Raw genomic sequence first — 19554 nt, 5'->3', positions numbered from 1 at the left:
TAAGGTGAGGTGAATAAAACTCACCCAGTAATGCTGTGAGGATTATAATAAAGGCAGGGAAAACCTCCAACAGCAATGTGCCCAGCCATGAAAAGGGTCCCCATTCCCTTCCCTAGCCCCTGAGGTGGAGGTCAGGGGAGAGCGGCTCCCCAACACCCTCCCTATCCTGCCATCACTGAAGCAGAAACCCAGTCTCCTTCAGCCTTGGACCCCACAGGTGCGCACACTTCGGGAAACTTAATCTCGGACTTGGGCAGCTCGGATCTGACTCCCCCGCCCCCGCCCTCGCCCTCGGCCCCCGCCCCTCCTGGTCCATCATGCCTCTCGCCCGTTTGCAGGTCGCGTTTTCCGTAATAACCTTTAATGCGGCTGGCCACGGCCCAAATGTTCGCGATGGAGCGCTGGGCCCCGCGCATCAGATGGACGATGAAGTGTTAATCATCCCCCAGGGAGCCGTCCCGCGGAAAGTCGTCATTAATTTCTCTGAATTACACCAATTCCGAGACATTCTTTATGGACAGACAGTGCGGGAGACAGTTATATGACAGGACTTGCTGTGCTAAGCAGATGTGGGAGAGATTGCGTCGCCCCATGAATACTAAACAATCGCTCCGAAGAAACCCCACTAGTTCCTGCGCTCAGAGCTGGGACTTGGCTTAGCCGGTCTCCCACCCTCTTGGGCACACCCCTGCAGGTGCCTGGGGTTGGGGGAGGAGGGCTGGCGCCCATCCCTGCTGCACAGGTGGCCTCCTCGGCTCCCCTCCGGAGTCAGGCCTCGGCCTCAGAGCAAGAAGTGGCTTGGGGCTCTCACCCTCACCTTCCTGGGACGCTGCAGGGTCCCACCAACACCCTTGCCTTCCCTGCCACAGCCTTTGCTTCCTGCATTCCTTCCAGGGCCTGAACTGCTGCTCAACGTCTTGCTGTTTCCCCTCTCGCCGACTCTGATCCTCCTCTAGCTCATCACCCAGACGACTCAGTACCTGCCGGTTTCTGAGTCTCCATCCTGGTTCTCCCACCTCCCCATCCTGCCCCGCCTCCATCCCTTCGACCCTCTCTTCCTGCCCACCTCCCACTCTGCTCACTTCCCCAGCCTGACCACTTTCCACCCTACGCAGGCTGCCTGCTCGTCTCCCCAGACAACCCTGCCTGGCAGTGGGCATAGCTTTCCCATTCCCTCCCTCGCTCCAATCGGCCGCACCCTACACTTTGCCCCATTTCAGGTCATCTCTCCTACATCCGCTTTCACACCTCGCCCACCCTTCAGAATCTAGCGGGGGAGGGACAAAGTTCAGAGCAGAATGAAAGGAAGGAGGTGTGCCCCTTTTCTCTCTCCTCCTGCCCTCTGCCTGCCCTCCTCTCTTCTTTCTGGGATACTGAAAGATCCCAGACAGAGTGAACCAGAGCTGGAGACACCTCCCCACAAGCAGAGTGGTGGGAGCCAGGAAGTGGGGGAGAAGGAAGAGGGTGGCCGGGGAAACCTGCCCAGGCGATGGGTCCCACCTGAGGAAAGCCCCGCCCACCACGAAGAGCCCCGCCTCCCCTGAGCTGCCGGGGAGGCCCCGCCCGGCCCGCGGCTCGGCCCAGCCCCAAAGCCTAAGGGTCCTCCCCGGCAGCCCGGGGACCTTGGGAGTGCCAGGTTTCTCGGTCACCCTAGGCCACTGTCCCTCAGGGGAGGACAGAGGCAAGTGCACACTGTTCCTTCAGGCCGTCCCTCCCTCTTCGCCGGAGGGAGGACCCCCTCAGCGCCTTGCGCGGGGCTGGGGGAGAGGAAGGAAAGAGCGCCGCCTCTGCGTCTTTCCTCCTCGCAGGTAATTTATGTCTGAGAGCGGAGCAGATGGCGGGTAATTTAGCAATTACCGTGTGCGGGAACGGGACTCGCGCCTCCACATGGAAGCCAAAGATTCCCCGCCGCAGTCTCATCTCATTTGCTGCCTGTTTTCTCTATTTTGTTTCCCCTTCCCCCGCCGCACCTCGCTGAATCCCAAAACTCAGACGGAGGGGATCTCCTGCATGGGGTCCCTTTTCATCCTGACCCCTCTCGACATCAGGCGTAGGTTTTCTGCCTCAGAAAACACGAGGTAGAGCCTGTTTGCTCACTGGGAGTTCTTCCTTCCCCTCTCACCTTCAGCCTTCTTGCTGCTGTAAGTGACCGTACTGTACTGGGAGGCTGTGGGGTTCTCTCCCAACCTTCTTCCCTACCGCCACTTCTTCAGGCTTTCCACGGTATTTTCCCCAAATATCTGGGTTCCAGACCCCCGGTTTCAGAATAGGCTTCTGGACCCCAAAGTTAACCCAGCGGCTAAGGAGCCTGGGTGCCTGCATGGGCAGCAAGGGGAAAGCAGTGATTACTAAGGTGAGAGGGGCCCCAAAGCCCTTTGGAGCTCTGTCCAGGCAGTGAGCATGTGATGAGTATGCAATGGCTGACTGAGAAGCTGGCCTTAGTGAGGAGAGGGCAGGCAGAGGGGACGGAAATGAGGCTGGAGACATCTGACATGCCTCCTTCCCCTTCCACTCCCTTCCTCTATGGGCCACCTGGGGAAAGGATGCTGTGAGACAGGCCCTGGGCCTGGAGACCTCCCAAAGCTGCATGGGAGTCGGGGGCGTCCTCCCCTCCAACCAGCCCAGCCCAGGACACAGGACACCCATAAGCCAGAGGCTGTACCCCACACACACCCTGTCTTCGGCCAGAGCCCCTAGATCTCTGACCTTCACTCTCACCCCTAATCCTAGACTGCAGCTTGAATGCTGCCATTCCAACAGGACTTCAGGTGACCTCTGGGCTCTGCAGAGCTGGCCTCTCAGGCTTTGAGACACCCTCACCACACTCTCCCAGCTCCTCCTCATTCCTCAACACCAGAGGAGCACTAATTAATTAGCGTGTGCAACCAGCCATAGGCACCATCTCGTTACTCACCACAGGGACCCGCTGTTAACATACCAGACCCCCGGGACGCGGGCACACGCCAATTACACAGCTAGCAGCTCGGCTAATCACGGCTCCTGGTGACACTGTGGCTTACAGAGGAATCCCCACTTCCCTCCTCCCACCTCCCCCTACACTCCTGCCTCTGGGAACAGGAGGCTGGAAGGGAGGATGTGAAGACTGAGTGGGGAAAAGTTGAAATGCTGGGAAACAGGAGGCCAGCCATGGAGTAGCTGAGGGGAGAGTGGGCGTGAAAAGTTAGAATTCCCCTACAAATTACTTTAGGCTGTAAACAGCCACTATGGAATTAGTAACTGCAACAAGAGGGTGTGCTGGTTAGACTACAAGAAGGACTTCCTGATGAGGCCATTGCTAGGGTAGAATTGGACCTAACAAAGGACAGCCTTTCTTCCTACAAGAAACAGCCAAGGGAAAAGGTCTGTTAGGTGGAAGAGGAAGGGAGAGAGGGGAAGTTCCAGGAACTTAGGTATCTGGTGCCATCCTGTCCCTCAGCCGCAGTTCAAGGGTACAGAGAGGAGGCAGCCTCACTGCAGACACAGATAGCCGGCTTCCCTCCCACACACGTCCCATTGACTTTGCCATTCTGCTGTCACTCCACAGCTTCTCCGAGATTTAACATATTGACTCTCCGAGCTGCAGAAAATTGAATTTTCTTCATTACGACTGTCTCCCGACAAAAGCAGCTCATAAATTCTCCATCTTTTTCAGGCTTCCCACCCCCTCACCACCCAACATCTCTCCACAGTATTCACATATTTGAACATGCCATTCACATGGGTGTAAAGGCAAGGCATGACCAGCACTCCCCACGGACACACCATTCACAAAGACAGCATTGACAGCATTCACCCCATCCCTCACTGCCCATACATAGATCCAGTCTACTCCCAGAGCTGGCCACTGTCATCAGAAATGAGGGTTCATGTCTTCTACAACCAGGGTGGGTCCAAGTATATGGTGCCCCATATAGCAGATTCATATGTCCCATATCAAGGGGTGAAAGGTCCCATGCCTTAGCCAGTGCATGTACGTCTATATTGTGCCCCATCGGCAGTCTCACGGATGACACTGTCACGTGGGACAGAGTCATCTGTCCTGAGATACAGTATTCACTCCAGACCCACCTCAGTGCTACCTGGGCATAGCTACAGGTCCCTCCCCACAGTACTGGAATCCCTGTCCACACTCCCACCTGGGAATAAGCCCACAAGTATGAAGCATACACAAGTCTCTCAAGCTTTGTATAGTCATAGACATGGAAGGAGGAGAGGAAACATCTCCTAGGACCTAGTGGGGAGTCTTCCTTCACACCACAGCAACCGCTCCTGTCTCCTCCCAACACTGTCCCCTGCCCATACACATGTTAAGCTGCTGGTCTTCTTCCACGACTATAGTACCTCAGCAGTACTCCTTAAGGCACAGACACCTCCCTTCCACCATCAAGGGATGTTGGATTTGGCCTCCCACTCCAGAGTGTGCTCTCCCCATCTGACTCTCCTGCTTAGGCTGCAGGCACAGCACTGGGGAAGGGCAGGGCCTAGTTCTTGTGGCACCTGTGCCAGCCTGGCAGCTGAAGCTGTAATAGATGGGCAAGAGGCCAGGCTGATGGCCAGCACCATGTGGCTTGTGCCCAAGGCCAGATTGGGGCGGGAAGTGGTGGGCTAGGTGCCCAGGCACTCCACCTTCCAAAATGCCACACAATCTGTGAGTGGAGAGAGACAGAAAGAGGGACTCAGATAGATTCAGATGAGGACATCCCCTGAGACCAGACTAAGTCAATCTCTGGCCCCTCAACAGCTGCTCCCACCCCTACAACTCTGACCCAGGCACAAAGGAAGTCACCACAAACAAGAGAGAGGACAACCAGTTATTTTCAAGAATAACTAGCCCAACCTCACCAACAGGAAAACTAGAGATTCTGGAGGTACAATCAGAAACAATGATAAGAATGATTCCTCTATTAGGAGAGGGGCTGAGACTTGGGAGGTCTCCATGCATTTTTATGTCAGCTAATTAATATACAAATGTTATGTACAATGCAGATGAATATCTATTGCCTTTGCAATCCCGAACCTTCTCCTCTTGGTACGTGGTACTAATACATACACACACACACACACACACACACACGCACACACACAGTCTATATGATTAGCTGGACCGTTTTTCCCAGCACTTAGGTTTCTAAACTATCTTCCATCTTATCCCTTAAGAGCAAGTTTGGAACTACACAAAGATGGCCAGGAAGGTTGAGCTCCACAATATAAGGAATGGCTTTCTGCAGACTCAGATGTACCTCAAATCCTCTTTGTCCAGAAGGAGAACAACCTCCCCCATGCCAACCTTACCCACGCCCACCCCAAACCTGCTCCTGGCGGGGTGCAGTGGCTTACACCTGTAATGCCAGCACTTTGGGAGGCTGAGGCAGGTGGATCATTTGAGGTCAAAAGTTTGAAACCAGACTGGTCAACATGGTGAAACCCTGTCTCTACTAAAAATAACAACAACAACAAAAAAAACTAGCTGTGCGTGGTGGCGAACACTTGTAATACCAGCTACTGAGGGAGACGGAGGCAGGAGAATTGCTTGAACCTGAGCGATTGTTACAGTGAGGTTACAGTGAGCTGAGATCACTGCACTCCAGGCTTGTGACAGAGTGAGATTTTATTTCATAAATAAATAAATAAATAAACAAACAAACAAACCTACTCCTTCTGCCAACACCCCCTCTCAGGGAAGGACTACATCCACTCAGATGCCCAAGCCAGTAGTCTGGGATCAGCCATGACCCTTCCTTCAAGTTAGAATGAGACATGGGAGCCTGTTGCATGTATTAAATGACTTAGGGACTTTTTTTTCTTTTTTGAGACAGGTTCTCACTTTGTTACCCAGGCTGGAGTACAGTGATGCAAACACAGATCACTGCAGCCTCGACCTCCCGGACTCAAGTCATCCTCCCACCTCAGCCCCCAAGTAGCTGGGACCACAGGCATACGCCACCATGCTCAGCTAATTTTTGTATTTTTTGTAGAGACGAGGTTTTGCCATGTTGTCCAGGCTGGTCTTGAACTCCTGAGCTCAAGCAATCCTCCCGCTTCAGCCTCCCAAAGTCCTGGAGTTACAGGCATGAGCCACCACACCTGACCCCCTTAAGTGATTTTTTTTAAGCTAAAAGTTTAACTTTTTTAGCATCACATGTCTACAGACATCAAAATCATTACTTCAAAAGTCAAAATGTCCTGTTTCCTTCATTGCCCACATCCTGCATGCTACTTCCTAAATATCTCTGTGTTTATTGCTGCATTCTCTCTGGCAGATGAGAGACAGGTCTTAGCAAGATAACTGAGCTGCCTCCTTGTTGCGTTCTCAGGCTCCACGGTTAACCTCCCCACTTCCCCCGATTCCCATAGCACTGGGGAGGCCAGAGAAGCATAGGGAACAGGCCAAGCCACACAGTTTCCCAGAGAGAACTATTTTGAAACTGTCAGAAAGCTGATAGAATTGCAAAGTACATGAAATCAGCTACTTAAATTGTGACTACAACACACAGCTATTCATTTTGTGACAGGGTAAAAATTTTCAAACATTTTATCAATAGAATAATAAAAATAAAGAAACCCTATAACCATATGAATAACACTATCTTGACGGAAATCGGCCACATTCATGACCAATCAGCCTGTGGCCTGATGCCCCGCCAACATTTTGGTTGGCTGAATTCCAGTCTTTCTTCAGCAGCGGATCTTTGCTTATGTGTGGTTCACAAAGTTGGTGCTCTATAAATTTCAGTGGAATAAATGTGAGACGAATAGAGGTATGAGCATGTGGTCAGATCAGAATCAAAAGTCTTCTTGTCAGAGGTTATCTCTTCTCCCAGAACAACTCTAATGATTCTAGAATGTTGATTCAACCCATGTTGATAAAGCATGCAATGGGCACATGACTAGATTCTGTCTCCAACCCCTATTATATGAGGCCATATGACTGGTTCTCACCAATAAGATAGAAGTGGCAGTAATGTGTTACTTCCAAGCTGTGAAAGTTTAGAGTGTGTGCCTTCTCCACATGCTCGCTCTTCCCCATCTGCTGGCGGTGACACCTGGGCAACCTGAAGCCACATATTTCGGAAGGCAGATTCACAGCATGAACAGATCTGGATTCTTGAGTCACCTGACCACAAATATCCACATTGGACTTATGTGATACATAAATTCTTATCATGTTAAGACACTGAGATCTGGGGGTTGTCTGTTGCAGCTGTTATATCTACTCTAATACACGAATCAAGGTAATGAGGCCAAAATGGCAACAAACCAGACTTGTAACACTGTCGAATTTGGACTGTGATGGATGCAGAGGGCACAGGAGAGCACTCTGGAGTCAGGAATTCTTGATTTGAATATCATACTAGGGGCCGGGCATGGTGGTTCATGCCTGTAATCCCAGCTTTTTGGGAGGCCAACGCAGGCGGATCACCTGAAGTCAGGAGTTCGAGACCAGCCTGGCCAACACAGTGAAACTCCGTCACCACTAAAAATACAAAAGTTAGCTGGATGTGGTAGCAGGCATCTGTAATCCCAGCTACTCAGGAGGTTGAGGCAGAAGAATTGCTTGAACCCTGGAGGCAGAGGTTGCAGTGAGCCAAAATCATGCCACTGCACTCCAGCCTGGGTGACAGAGTAAGACTCTGTCTCAAAAATAAATAGATAAATCTCATACTAGCTATGTGGCTTTGGTCAAGTTATTCAATCTTTCTGAACTTTGGTTGTTTCATTGATAAAAATTACATAATAATAATATGATCTGAACACTTTGATAGTAGAGTGGCTCGATAGGTCTGCAGAGTGAAGGAGCTGCAGACCTGAGTATTGTTAAGAACTCTAAACCAATCTTCCACCCAGCCCTAGGTCAACCAAGGAACTAAGAGGACAAAAGAAAATGGGCCGGAGACCTTAAAGAAAAGCCCCAAAGAATCAAACTTTGCGCTAAAATTACATCAATGTTTTTCCTACTTCCCATAGAGTCCACAGTTTGGAAACATTCGGAACAGCCTACAATGTCTGATAGAGCTGCTTCTGTGTGTTTGTAAAGCACCCAGCAGAGTGCCTGGTACATGGCAGACACTCAGTACTATTAATAACACTGGCCATTATTATTTTCTCAGAAAGCATTTTGTTATATTGGAAAAGGTATAGGTTTCAGAATAAGATTGTTCTTAGAGGCTTTTCTTTTTTTTTTTTTTTAAAGACCGATCACATTCTCATTGCCCAGGCTAGAGTACAGTTGGTGCATTCAATGGCTCACTGCAACTTTGATTTCCCAGGCTCAGGTGATTCTCCCACCACAGCCTCCCGAGTAGCTGGGACTACAGGTGTGCACCACCACACCTGGCTAATTTTTGTATTTTTAGTAGAAACAGGGTTTTTCCATGTTGCACAGGCTGGTCTCTAACCCCCGGGCTCAAGCAATCTGCTGGCATTGGCCTCCCAAAATGCTGAGATTACAGACGTGGTCCACCGCGCCCAGCAGTAAATTACTCTTAAAGTCTCAGTCTCTTCATCTGTAAAATCTGGATAGCACCTTGCACAGTTATTGTGATGATTCAATGAATGAAAGAGCACCTCTCACATAGAAGGCACTCAACTAGTGATAGCTCTTCAAAACATTCCCAGAGTCCAGGGCCAGCTTCCATTAAACATTTATTATGTGGTGGTCACCGAGCTAGATGAGGCAATACCAGAATTAGGACTTTTACAAAAGAGAAAGACTTAACATTTCAGGGAAATGGATTCATTTTTCAGCAACTCCTCCCCCAGCTCTATGGAGCCCTTCGACAATCATGGCAGTCATCTCCCTTCCCCAGACAAGAGTTAAGACTATATTCTGGAAAAAAAAAAAAAAATACAGTCCCCAAATCTCCCACTCTCATTCAGAAATACTCTTTGATCCCAACAACTGTAACTTCCACCTGTCTTCACAGTATTATTCCCCTTTTTCAAAAAATCTTCAGTGACTAACTTCACATTCCTGATGGGAGTGAAGCCCAAACCTCTGCACATGATGTATTGATTAGGAAAACAGTAGCTACTATAAAAATAAACCCCACATTTTAGCAGTGTAACAAAATAGAAATTGATTTATTGGTCAAGTGAAATCTAAAACACATGATCCTGATTAGTGGTCAGCTCTCTGCCAAGTGATGATTCAGGGAACCAGCTTCCTTCCATCCTGTGGCTCCACTATCTTTAATATGTGGCCTTCAGGGTCGCTGTGCCTAAGGTCATCTTCATCAAGCTAGACAGGAAAAAAAAAAATGAAGGATCTTTTTTGGAGGGCTTTATGGGCCAGACTTGAAAATGGAACACATTAATTAAAGGAGAAGCTTAAAAATGTGGTCCAGCTGTGTATCCAATAAAAAGAAAGAAATAGGTTCTGATAAACACATAGCAGGCTCTGTCTCACCTGACATTCAAAACTCTCTATACTCTGGCTTAAGTCTGTCTTTCCAATTTTATCTTCCATTATCCAATTATCCAACTGTAGCTTCTTTTGTTGTTGTTGTTGTTGTTGGTTTTTGTTTTTTTTTTGTTGTTGTTTGAGACAGAGTGTCACTCTGTTCCCCAGGTTGGAGTGCAGTGGCACCATCCCGGCTCACTGCAACCTCTGCCTCCTGGGTTCAAGCGATTCTCCTGCCTCAGCCTCCCAAGTAGCTGGGATTATAGCCACATGCCACCACACCTGGCTAATTTTTGTATTTTTAGTAGAGACGGGGGTTCACCAGTTGGCCAGACTGGTCTTGAACTCCTGACCTCAAGTGATCCGCCCGCCTTGGCCTCCTCATGTGCTAGGATTACAGGAGCGAGCCACCATTCCTGGCCTCCAACTGTAGCTTTTATTCGGCTTTACTGCAATCACAACCAACCCCAAAATCTAAGGGACTTAAAACAACCAATGTTGGCTTCTGATTTATGTATATGCAGGTTGTGGGCAAGCAGCAGCTCAGCTCCACAGGTCTTCTCATTCCCGGACCCAGGCAGAAGGAGCAACTCTCCTGTGGATTATTCCCATTCTAGTGGCAGAGAAGAACAAGAAAGTGGAAACTCATGTGTTCAAACATGGCATGAGTCACATCTGTTCACATCCCGTCAGCCAAATCATGAAACATGACAAAGCCCAAAGTCAATGACATGAGACATCTATTCCTTCTACAGGAGATACTGCAAGTCACATGGCAGTGGGCAGGAATGAGAGAGGAAATAATTTCAAACAATTAGTCCATCCACTACAACTGCCATTTTCCATCTGGAGTACATGGCAGACATTGCTACCCAGCACTCTTTCCTCAGAATCCTCAATACAACATTTCAGGCAGACATTACCAATAATCTGAGTTTGCCTAAATAAATAACTAAAGGTTGAAATTGATGTGCTATTGTGTGACTCTAGGCTCATTATCCATTCCCACCTCCAAATCTTTGCTTTGGCCTAGAAGAAGCTTACCCTCCCCAGTCCCCATCTTGCCAAACTATCCAAATTTAATCTATTCTTCAAATATTTGAATATTTGAAAGTAATGACTATAATTAAAATAATGAATTACATTCATTATTTTAATATAATGAATATTTTCTATTCATTATTTCAATAAAATTAACTGAATACCTAGCATAGTACCTGACACACATATCTGAATTAATCTGTTTCACATTACCTTGTGCCTTGCACTGAGCATATAAATGCTCAGTGAACATGTGTCTCCTGTTAATGAACCAGCACTGTTCCTTAGAACAATGGGAGTTAGTATCACATGCCAGAGTTTCTGGACTGGGAGTATGGTGACTGCTTGTGCTTAAATCCTGATTCTGCCACTTACTAGCTGGATGACTCCAGGCAAGTCATTAATTGTGCCTCAATCTCATCATGTGTAAAATGGGGATAAAAACAAGGCATATTACATAAGCCTGTTGTATTAAATAGGAAAATTCTTAGCATAGTTTGAACAGATCATAAGCACCCATTTTTAGCTCCGAGACTGTTTTCTTACAGACCCTTATTTTGGGTGGAAGACAAGAGCCTAGAACACTTGAGACTTGGGTCCTTGAACAGACCTCACTCTTAACCCACTCCAGACCTTGAGCTACCTCCTCATCCAGAAACTGGTTCCCTAACTCATAAATCCTGACTAATGACACAGACACATCACCTTAATGTTTGTGCAGCTCAGTAACTAATTGTTAAGTGCCTGGAGATCTTCAGATGAAAGACACTCAGGGCAGACACCGCATTCAGTCATAAAAGCAAAACACTACCAAAAAACTTGGAAAAGGCAGAAGCTCCATAACTTAGTGCAGTAGAGAATTAAAGCAGGCACCTAGGAAGAGGAAATCAATCCTTAAGACTGTAATCCTTTAATGCAGAGCCAGAGAAAGAGGTAATTCTGAATGCCTCCGACTAGAGGGATGGAGAATGGCGAGACGGGGGTAGGATGCTCAAGTCTGTAACGTGACTTGGGGTGTGGGAGACGTGTCAATCTTTCACCTCTCCTAAATAAAAACCGGAACGTCAACATATATTGTTATCCTAATTAATTTAAGCCACTTAAAAGGCTTGGGCAAACAGGCCCCTATAAGTGGCTTGTGAATTGCGACAGGTCCTGAATTATGCCAAGCTCCCTTTTCAATTTCATTCTTCTCATTCCACTGCTCCTACCACCACCTCAGGCAATTTTATCCTCTTCCTAGACCCAGAAGCCACTCTAGGGGAGCCCAGTCCAGATGCGTATTGTCAGGCCCCTTAGCACTGAAATCCTAAGTTGGAAGAAAATGGTCAACTGTGCAGAACACAACATTCTTACAAGGTCTGTCCCTGAGGTTGAAGTAAAGAAGAAACTGCTATACCCCAGCTATCAGTTTCCCATCCCCAAAATGGTGGGTAGCTGTGGTGTAGTGGCAAGAACATATGACGTGGAGTCAGCCAAGGCTAGTGCAGTTCTACATTTCATAGCTTTGACACTTCACACTGGCTCCTTAACCGTACTTGAGTTTCTTCATCTATAAAGTGTGCATAACGCTAACGCCTATCTCACAGGGGGGTGTGAAAAGTACATGAGGGGGACGCAACAGAAACCGCTCTGCCCACCGTTAAAGCGTTATACAGAAGGCGTTAGAGCCGTAAATCCTCCCCAGCCCCCAACAACGCACGTTACAAACCAGCAGCCACCCCTCATGCAGCCGGCCCCCTCCTAAGGGATCATGGGCCGTGAAGTCCTTTGATGGCCACACCCTCGTTCTCTGTCATAGGAGTGAGAACTACGCCTCCCAGGACGCCGCGGTGAGGCCGCCGCCACGGACGCCCTCTTCCCCGCCCTCCTTGCGCGCAGCCTTCTAGGATATGTAGTCCTAGATCCGAGCGCGCGGCGGCGAAAGGGCGCGGAAGAACCACAAAACCCAGAAGTCCTCGCGCCCACTCTTCTCCCTCCCCTCGAGAAGTCGGAGTGCTGTTTTTGTTGTTGGTGAAAGGTGAGGGGAACAGCTGATCCATCTGTTGGGTAAGAAACTTGGCCTAATTGGGGGCGATTTTATGGGAGGGCAGAGTTTCCCCACTTTCCAGTTTGGGGAAGGATAACGTAAGGGAACTGTCGAAGGGGGATGCAGGAGCGTTTGGGTTTTAACACTTTCCTTACTGGAGAAGCCACCCCCGCTGTTTGGGGAGTTCTTAGTTTCAAGGGGACCCTGATTAGAGGGGGCGCCCCCTCGTCGTCCTCTCCTTCTTCTCAGTACGTCTCTATAAAGCTGATCCCTTTAGGGGAGCTGAAATCTGCTTATTCTCTCCCAGGCAAGACGTGTCCCCCACACGTCTTCCCTCTCTCCCCTACGCAAATCCAAAGGCCTTTACGACGCTGAATCCCTGGAGGAAGGGGGACCTTCCAAGTAGTAGAATGTCAAGGAACTCTAGAGCCTACAGAGGAGGGGGCGGGACACCCGCTCTCCGCCCGCCATGTGAACATCTGAATCAGGCTACACACCTACATCTTAGGTGCCCAGAACTTTCTTTCGGACATGAAGAACATTTACAGCTGTTACGGATTTTCTTTTTGGGGTGTATTTTAGTATTCTCCAGGTATAGATCTTTGGGGACAACTTACCCCCACCCTTAGAAAGCTGGAAGAATTACATTTGGAGAAAACATGGACTAGTTTCAACCAGGAATTTTTCAGAGAGATGAACATTAAAAAAACAAAAAAAAAAACACACACACACAAAAAAAAACCTTTTGTTCTACCTATTTTGGGGGCAGAAGTTGCTCCTTTTTGTGTTGCTGGCTCACCTTTATCCACTGAGTTTCTGTTTTCTTTTAAAGCTTCTGTCCCCTAGACATCAGCCTGGTGTGGGTTTGTGATGTTTGGGGGCGTGCGTATGACTAGTGGCAATGGCTGGTTGGACATGTCGGCTGTGAGTGACACAGGAAGCAGATTAGTGGGCTGGAAAGGAGTGATGAGTAAGAGGGCCATCTCACAGCCCTGGACTGAGGAGTTCTCTTGATCATTATTATTGTTATCTGTCCTCACCCCACCCTCATATTTTCCAATTAACTCTCCCCAGCTAACTTGGAACACCCCTTCCTCTCAACCCCATCCTATAGTGTGTCTCCAGCTACCAATACAAACAGATGGAAGGATTGAGGCTGAGGGGAGCAGAGAGAAAATGAGGAGAGAAATACTAAAGTGAAACTAGTAGGTTTCTAGTCTTGCTGCAGGCACAGTCTGGAGAGAAGAATGTTGGGTTCTTTTTTAACTCATCTCCCCTTTCCTCAACGTTAAATATACATTTCCACTTCTTGGGGGCCCTTACTTCCCACTTTCTAGTCTGTTCCCTGCCCCGGGGTGGGGCTTTCCTGGCTCCAGGCCCCCACATTCCATCTCACCACCCCCACCACGTTCCTGCTAAGCGCCTCACTCCACCCTTGAAGTTGCCGCCTCCAGAATTCTTGACTTCCTGGAATAATAAGTCGAGGGACAGAACCTGTCTTTCCTTATATCCTCCCCTTCCCTTTGTCTCTTGGATGCCAGCAGAAGCTTTCTGCTTCCCTGGAATTCATGGGGGTAGACAGCTCAGAGAGATGAAAAGAGAGCTCAGGAGCCTAAGGATTTGGGCTGTCAGTTTCCCCCGACCCCAAGCCGTATTCTAGCTCTGAAAACTCAACCATTCCTTTCAGAGATTAGTTGCTGCTTTCTGATGTCATAACTCATTCCTGGATACAGCTGGGTCAACAAGCTTAGGAGTAGGTAAGGACACCTCTCAATGAGAGGGCCCCACACCTCAGCTGGATTTTGAATTCAAGAGCCAGGATGTGTGGGAGATGGGATGGAGAAATGGAGGCTGTCGACCAAGTCTCAGTGTCCCACGCTCTGTCTCCCCTCAGTGTCCTTTTGGGAGCAAAATTAGAGAAGTCTGGACCCTCAGAAGGGTCTATAAGCCAGAGAGGGTATAGTGTGAGACAGGATGGGGACTGACTTGGAAGGCCAGACCTACATCCTAGAGACTAAGAGTGATACCTCAAAAATGTTCATAACCCTCAAGGACTGGAAACCAGGTATGGCTTATCTCCAGGTGTAGTGGCAGGGGCTGTGCGCGTGTGTTGCTGGAGCTGTGTGGGGAAGGAGGTGGACTGGAGAGACTTTAGGATATCAACCCTTTCTTTCATAGGAGGACAGATATCTCAAGGCCAGGATGGAAGAATCACCACTAAGCCGAGCACCATCCCGTGGTGGAGTCAACTTTCTGAATGTAGCCCGGACCTACATCCCCAATACCAAGGTGGAATGTCACTACACCCTTCCCCCAGGCACCATGCCCAGTGCCAGTGACTGGATTGGCATCTTCAAGGTATCTCTGGAACCCCTTTTGGCTTAGGTTTATGGGCTGTGGGTTGGTTGGAATAAGGGGAATGATTGGGCTCTTGGATTCTCAACCTCAGGTTGATAGAGAAGAAGAAAGAAACATGTCACAGATGACAGAGGCCACCTGTGTAATCAAAGCTCATCTTTTCTCCATCTTAACCTTATTCTTTACTGACACATTAGTGTCCCTCCACTTTCCCTTTCTCTTGTCATTGTTGCCACTGTAGCTCCATCCTGCCCCCTCATTCAACCCCTCTGCCCTTTCTTCCATCCATAGAAGGTATTTCCATGACCATACCTTTCTCCAACCTTGGGCTTTCACAGGTAGAAGCTGCCTGTGTTCGAGATTACCACACATTTGTGTGGTCTTCCGTGCCTGAAAGTACAACTGATGGTTCCCCCATTCACACCAGTGTCCAGTTCCAAGGTACAAGGGAAGATGGAAAATTGGGAGAGAGGAGCCAAGGGAGTAGAAGTTTGAAAGAAGGTAGTGGGCTCAGAAACATTAAAAGTTAGGCACAAAGGACAAGGAAAAATAAATGAAAATAAATATAATGAGAATATATCCAACAGGGCTCAGCAGATAGAAAATCATGGGATTGTTGCAGAATCAGTGACTTAGAAACAGAAGGAACATCAGAGGACGTCTAGTCCCATGTCCTACCCAAAGAAGGAAAAACCAGGGAGTAAGGAAGATGGAAAGGTAGCATTATGTGGTGAGAAAGGAAGGAGAGGGATAGGCAGAAAGGAGAGAGAAGAGTACCCTAGGAAAAGAAATGGCCTGTGGGAGGTGGAGAAGAGAAGAAACAGTATATGGAATACTGAGCAAGGGGCTGGAGCCAAGGACAGTGGATCATTTGGGGTCCTGGGTCCATTCTTCTTCCCACAGCCAGCTACCTGCCCAAACCAGGAGCTCAGCTCTACCAGTTCCGATATGTGAACCGCCAGGGCCGGGTGTGTGGGCAGAGCCCCCCTTTCCAGTTCCGAGAGCCAAGGCCCATGGATGAACTGGTGACCCTGGAGGAGGCTGATGGGGGCTCTGACATCCTGCTGGTTGTCCCCAAGGCAACTGTGTTACAGGTGAGAAAAGAGCAACAGAGTTATTCTCAGGCAACGGAGTGGGAGACAGCATTGCAAGAGGGCCCTTCCCACCTTACCCTCCCTTCATCTGTGGCCTCAACTAAAGACCTCACTGAAAGTTAGACAAGGTCCTGCCTTCAGGAAAATCTCAGTCTAACATAGACATACATGAACATGTAAGGCAGGAAAGAAGACCACCCACAGGCCAGTGTAACTCAGGATTTCATAAGAACTTTTGCAGCCTTCCTTCTCTATGCGCTACATACTGCCTTATGCCCTAGAGGAAGATCTAAAGGGTGGAGGGAGGCTACTCGAGGGAACATTCAGAGAAAAGGGAGCACAAGACCTGCTTCCAGGACAAGTGGGGAGTGAGAGCAGATAGGCAAGGCCCCAAATCTGTACTGTCCGATACTAAAGGCTCTTAACTATATATGGCTCTTGAGCACTTCAGATGCAATTAATCCAATCTGAGATGTACTATAAGGGTAAAATATACTCCAGATTTTGAAGACTTAGTATTTTTTAAAGAGAATGTAAAAGACTTCAATAATTTTTATTTTGACTACACGTTGAAATGATACTGTTTGGGGTTTTTTTGTTTGTTTGTTTGTTTGTTTGTTTTTTTTTTTTTTTTTTTTTTTTTTTTTTTTGAGACAGCCTTGCTCTGTCACCTAGGAAGATGTTTATATCTCACATAAGTGAAAGATGTGTGATGAGCTCCTACTCTCTATTGTGTTTTCACCATTATGATTCTCATTTGAGCCCTACAACAATTCAGACTAAGGGATCATGTTACAGATGAGGACATGTTTCTTAACTTAGAGAAGTTAAGAAACTTGTTCAAAATCACATAGCCAGCTGGGTGTAGTGGCATGTGCCTATAGTCCCAGCTACTGGGGAGACACTGTGGTGGAAGGATTGCTTGAGGCCAGGAGTTTGAGGTACTGTATGCTGTGGTTGCACCTATGGCTAGCCACTGCACTCCAGCCTGGGCAACATAGTGAGACCCTGTCTTTAAAAAAATCACATAGCTAGTAAAAATTGCATTGAAGATTTGAACCCAAGTCTGTCCAACTCCAGAGCAGATAGGGTAAAATTAAGGGAGCCATCCCTTGTGTTTGTGTTCATTGACATGCCACACAAGGGATTCCTGCAATTGCTGGGTGAGGAAAGGGCCAGGCCTAGGGTGGGGAAAGGTAAGAGGGATGGGCAATTCAGAGTGCCGTGAGCTGGTGCATCTGACTGGGTGGTGGACAGGATTTGGTAGCACACCTAGCATCCCCTTCCTCACCTCTTTATAGCCCAAAGCTATATAACTTCCCAACCCCAGAATGCACCTGGAGTGTGGTAAGGATGGAACCTTAGAAGGGGTACTCCACCAGCACACTCCCCTTCTCCTTCTGCCGCCTGTAGAACCAGCTCGATGAGAGCCAGCAAGAACGGAATGACCTGATGCAGCTGAAGCTGCAGCTGGAGGGACAGGTGACAGAGCTGAGGAGCCGAGTGCAGGAGCTCGAGAGGGCTCTGGCAACTGCCAGGCAGGAACACGCGGAGCTGATGGAACAGTATAAGGTGGGAGCTGGGCCAGGTAGGGGGTAGGGTCTGGCTGCTCATCCAGCGTGCAAATTCTAAACCCACTGAAGAGAGTGAAGGAGAGATGTTAGTGGGCTTTTATGATGGTTCTGACATCAAGAAAATAGGTTTAAGGGGTAATGGTTGGGATTAAACTTGATATGACAAGAGACGTGTTCCAAACTTGTAATGAGACTCAGTTCTTTGAACATAGGAATGCTGAGGTAAGGTGGAGGTGGCCACGTTGATAGGTAAAGGAATGTTCCAGCAGTTTCTTTTTCAAGGAAGGCAATGTGATAGCCAGGTGGGAGCAGTCAGACCCTGGTGTGCCCTTCCTAAGCCTTTGTTCCACTACTTGAGAGATGAATCCCAACCTCCCTTTTCTTCTGGGGGAAACTTAATTTCAGGGGATTTCCCGGTCCCATGGGGAGATCACAGAAGAGAGGGACATCCTGAGCCGGCAACAGGGAGACCATGTGGCACGCATCCTGGAGCTGGAGGATGACATTCAGACCATCAGTGAGAAAGTGCTGACGAAGGAAGTGGAGCTCGACAGGTGAGGGGAGTCCACTGACCCCGTCACTTCCTCTCCTTTCCATGACCCCCACGCTCCAGCCCCCTCTCTCAGGCGGGCAGACCTGCTGTCTGCCTCACATGCTTTCTCTTTCCCTCCTACCCTCACTCATGCTAGTCCAATTACTGGGGATACCCTTTTCTGCCGAGCTCTCTACCATCTTTCCGCACGCTATTCTGTATTCCTTTGCTTTGGAAATAATCATAGTTACCACTTATCGTGCAGCAAAAGCTGAGCAAGAGCTAGGAGTGGAGGATTTGGAAGAAGAGAATGGATGAAAGTCAGTGCAAGATAAGAGAGGATGGATTTCAGATTTGGCAGCAGGAAAGATAAGATTGGACTGTGTTCTTACTATTAAGAAACATTAGAACTGGTGATCCAGGAATGTTATGGAATCTCTCCTCTGGAAAAAAAGATACAAATCATAGACTCTTAGCATTGGGAATGTAAGATATGTATGAGGGTATGTAAGAGGTCACCCTCAGGAGGCAGCCTCTTTAGCATTTGACAGCTGTCATTTTTGTATCTCTTGTATTGAGCCAAACTCTACTCTCCTATAACTTAGCAGGGGGTCCCAAGACCTCTGGAGCCACATAAAATAAATTTCTTTCTGCTTCCAGAAAGTTGTTTCCTCTACCAAGTAGCATAAATATTGACCACCACCTCCCATGTCTCCCTTCAAATTTTCACCGGTTTAAATACTCTAGTTCCTTATTTCATTAAATGACATAATTATATTCCATTTAGTACTGGTAGATGGGATATTTTAAAAAACTGTTTAAGGCCGGGCGCGGTGGCTCAAGCCTGTAATCCCAGCACTTTGGGAGGCTGAGATGGGTGGATCACGAGGTCAGGAGATCAAGACCATCCTGGCTAACACGGTGAAACCCCGCCTCTACTAAAAAATACAAAAAAAAAAAAAAAAACTAGCCAGGCGAGGTGGCGGGCGCCTATAGTCCCAGCTACTCGGGAGGCTGAGGCAGGAGAATGGCGTAATCCCGGGAGGCGGAGCTTGCAGTGAGCTGAGATCCAGCCACTGCACTCCAGCCTGGGCGACAGAGCGAGACTCCGTCTCCAAAAAAAAAAAAAAAAAAAAAAAAAAAACTGTTTAAAAGAAAGAGGCATTCTATCCAAGGCCCAAAGTAATAAGTGAGTTCATCTGAGAGGCTTCTTCAGGATATGTTAGTCTCACCCTAGGGAAATATTAGATGTCAGCATTCTAAGTCACAGGTTAGGAAAGCAGTGGTCAGATTGAGCATCCGGAAAAGATTAGAGGCTGTCTAGACCAGGGGTCAACAACTATGGCCCACAAGCCAAATCTAGCCTGCCACCTGTTGTATAACGCACAGGTAAGAATGGTTTTTACATCTTTTAATGGTTAAGAACAAATTAAAAGAAGAATATTTTGTAACATGTGAAAGTTGTATGAACTTCAAATCTGTGTTCAAGTTTTATTGAAACATCATGCTCATTCATCTACATATTG

The 19554-nt window shown here is 48.2% G+C and overlaps 3 protein-coding genes across 13 annotated transcripts in view; all 3 read left to right on the top strand.

Moving 5' to 3' along the window:
• Positions 1 to 19554, top strand: part of LOC126931116 (cyclic AMP-dependent transcription factor ATF-7) — a 468437-nt gene that overhangs the window by 225993 nt on the left and 222890 nt on the right. The gene's annotated exons all lie outside the window — the stretch shown is intronic.
• ATP5MC2 (ATP synthase membrane subunit c locus 2) overlaps positions 1 to 19554 on the top strand; it is a 497231-nt gene that overhangs the window by 420731 nt on the left and 56946 nt on the right. The gene's annotated exons all lie outside the window — the stretch shown is intronic.
• The window catches only part of CALCOCO1 (calcium binding and coiled-coil domain 1), a 394782-nt gene that overhangs the window by 365832 nt on the left and 9396 nt on the right, over positions 1 to 19554 (top strand). The window contains exons 2-7 of the mRNA XM_050748869.1: positions 12426 to 12490; positions 14649 to 14828; positions 15167 to 15269; positions 15732 to 15922; positions 17336 to 17494; positions 17902 to 18050. Of these exons, the coding sequence (XP_050604826.1) occupies positions 14673 to 14828; positions 15167 to 15269; positions 15732 to 15922; positions 17336 to 17494; positions 17902 to 18050 (758 nt within the window). The 5' untranslated portion in view covers positions 12426 to 12490; positions 14649 to 14672. The remainder of the gene's footprint in view (positions 1 to 12425; positions 12491 to 14648; positions 14829 to 15166; positions 15270 to 15731; positions 15923 to 17335; positions 17495 to 17901; positions 18051 to 19554) is intronic.

The sequence above is a fragment of the Macaca thibetana genome, chromosome 11, assembly GCF_024542745.1.
Source record: "Macaca thibetana thibetana isolate TM-01 chromosome 11, ASM2454274v1, whole genome shotgun sequence".
NCBI classification, from domain to species: Eukaryota; Metazoa; Chordata; class Mammalia; order Primates; family Cercopithecidae; genus Macaca; species Macaca thibetana.
The sequence above is the reverse complement of the archived record's forward strand: the minus strand, read 5'-3'. Positions and strand labels throughout refer to the sequence as shown.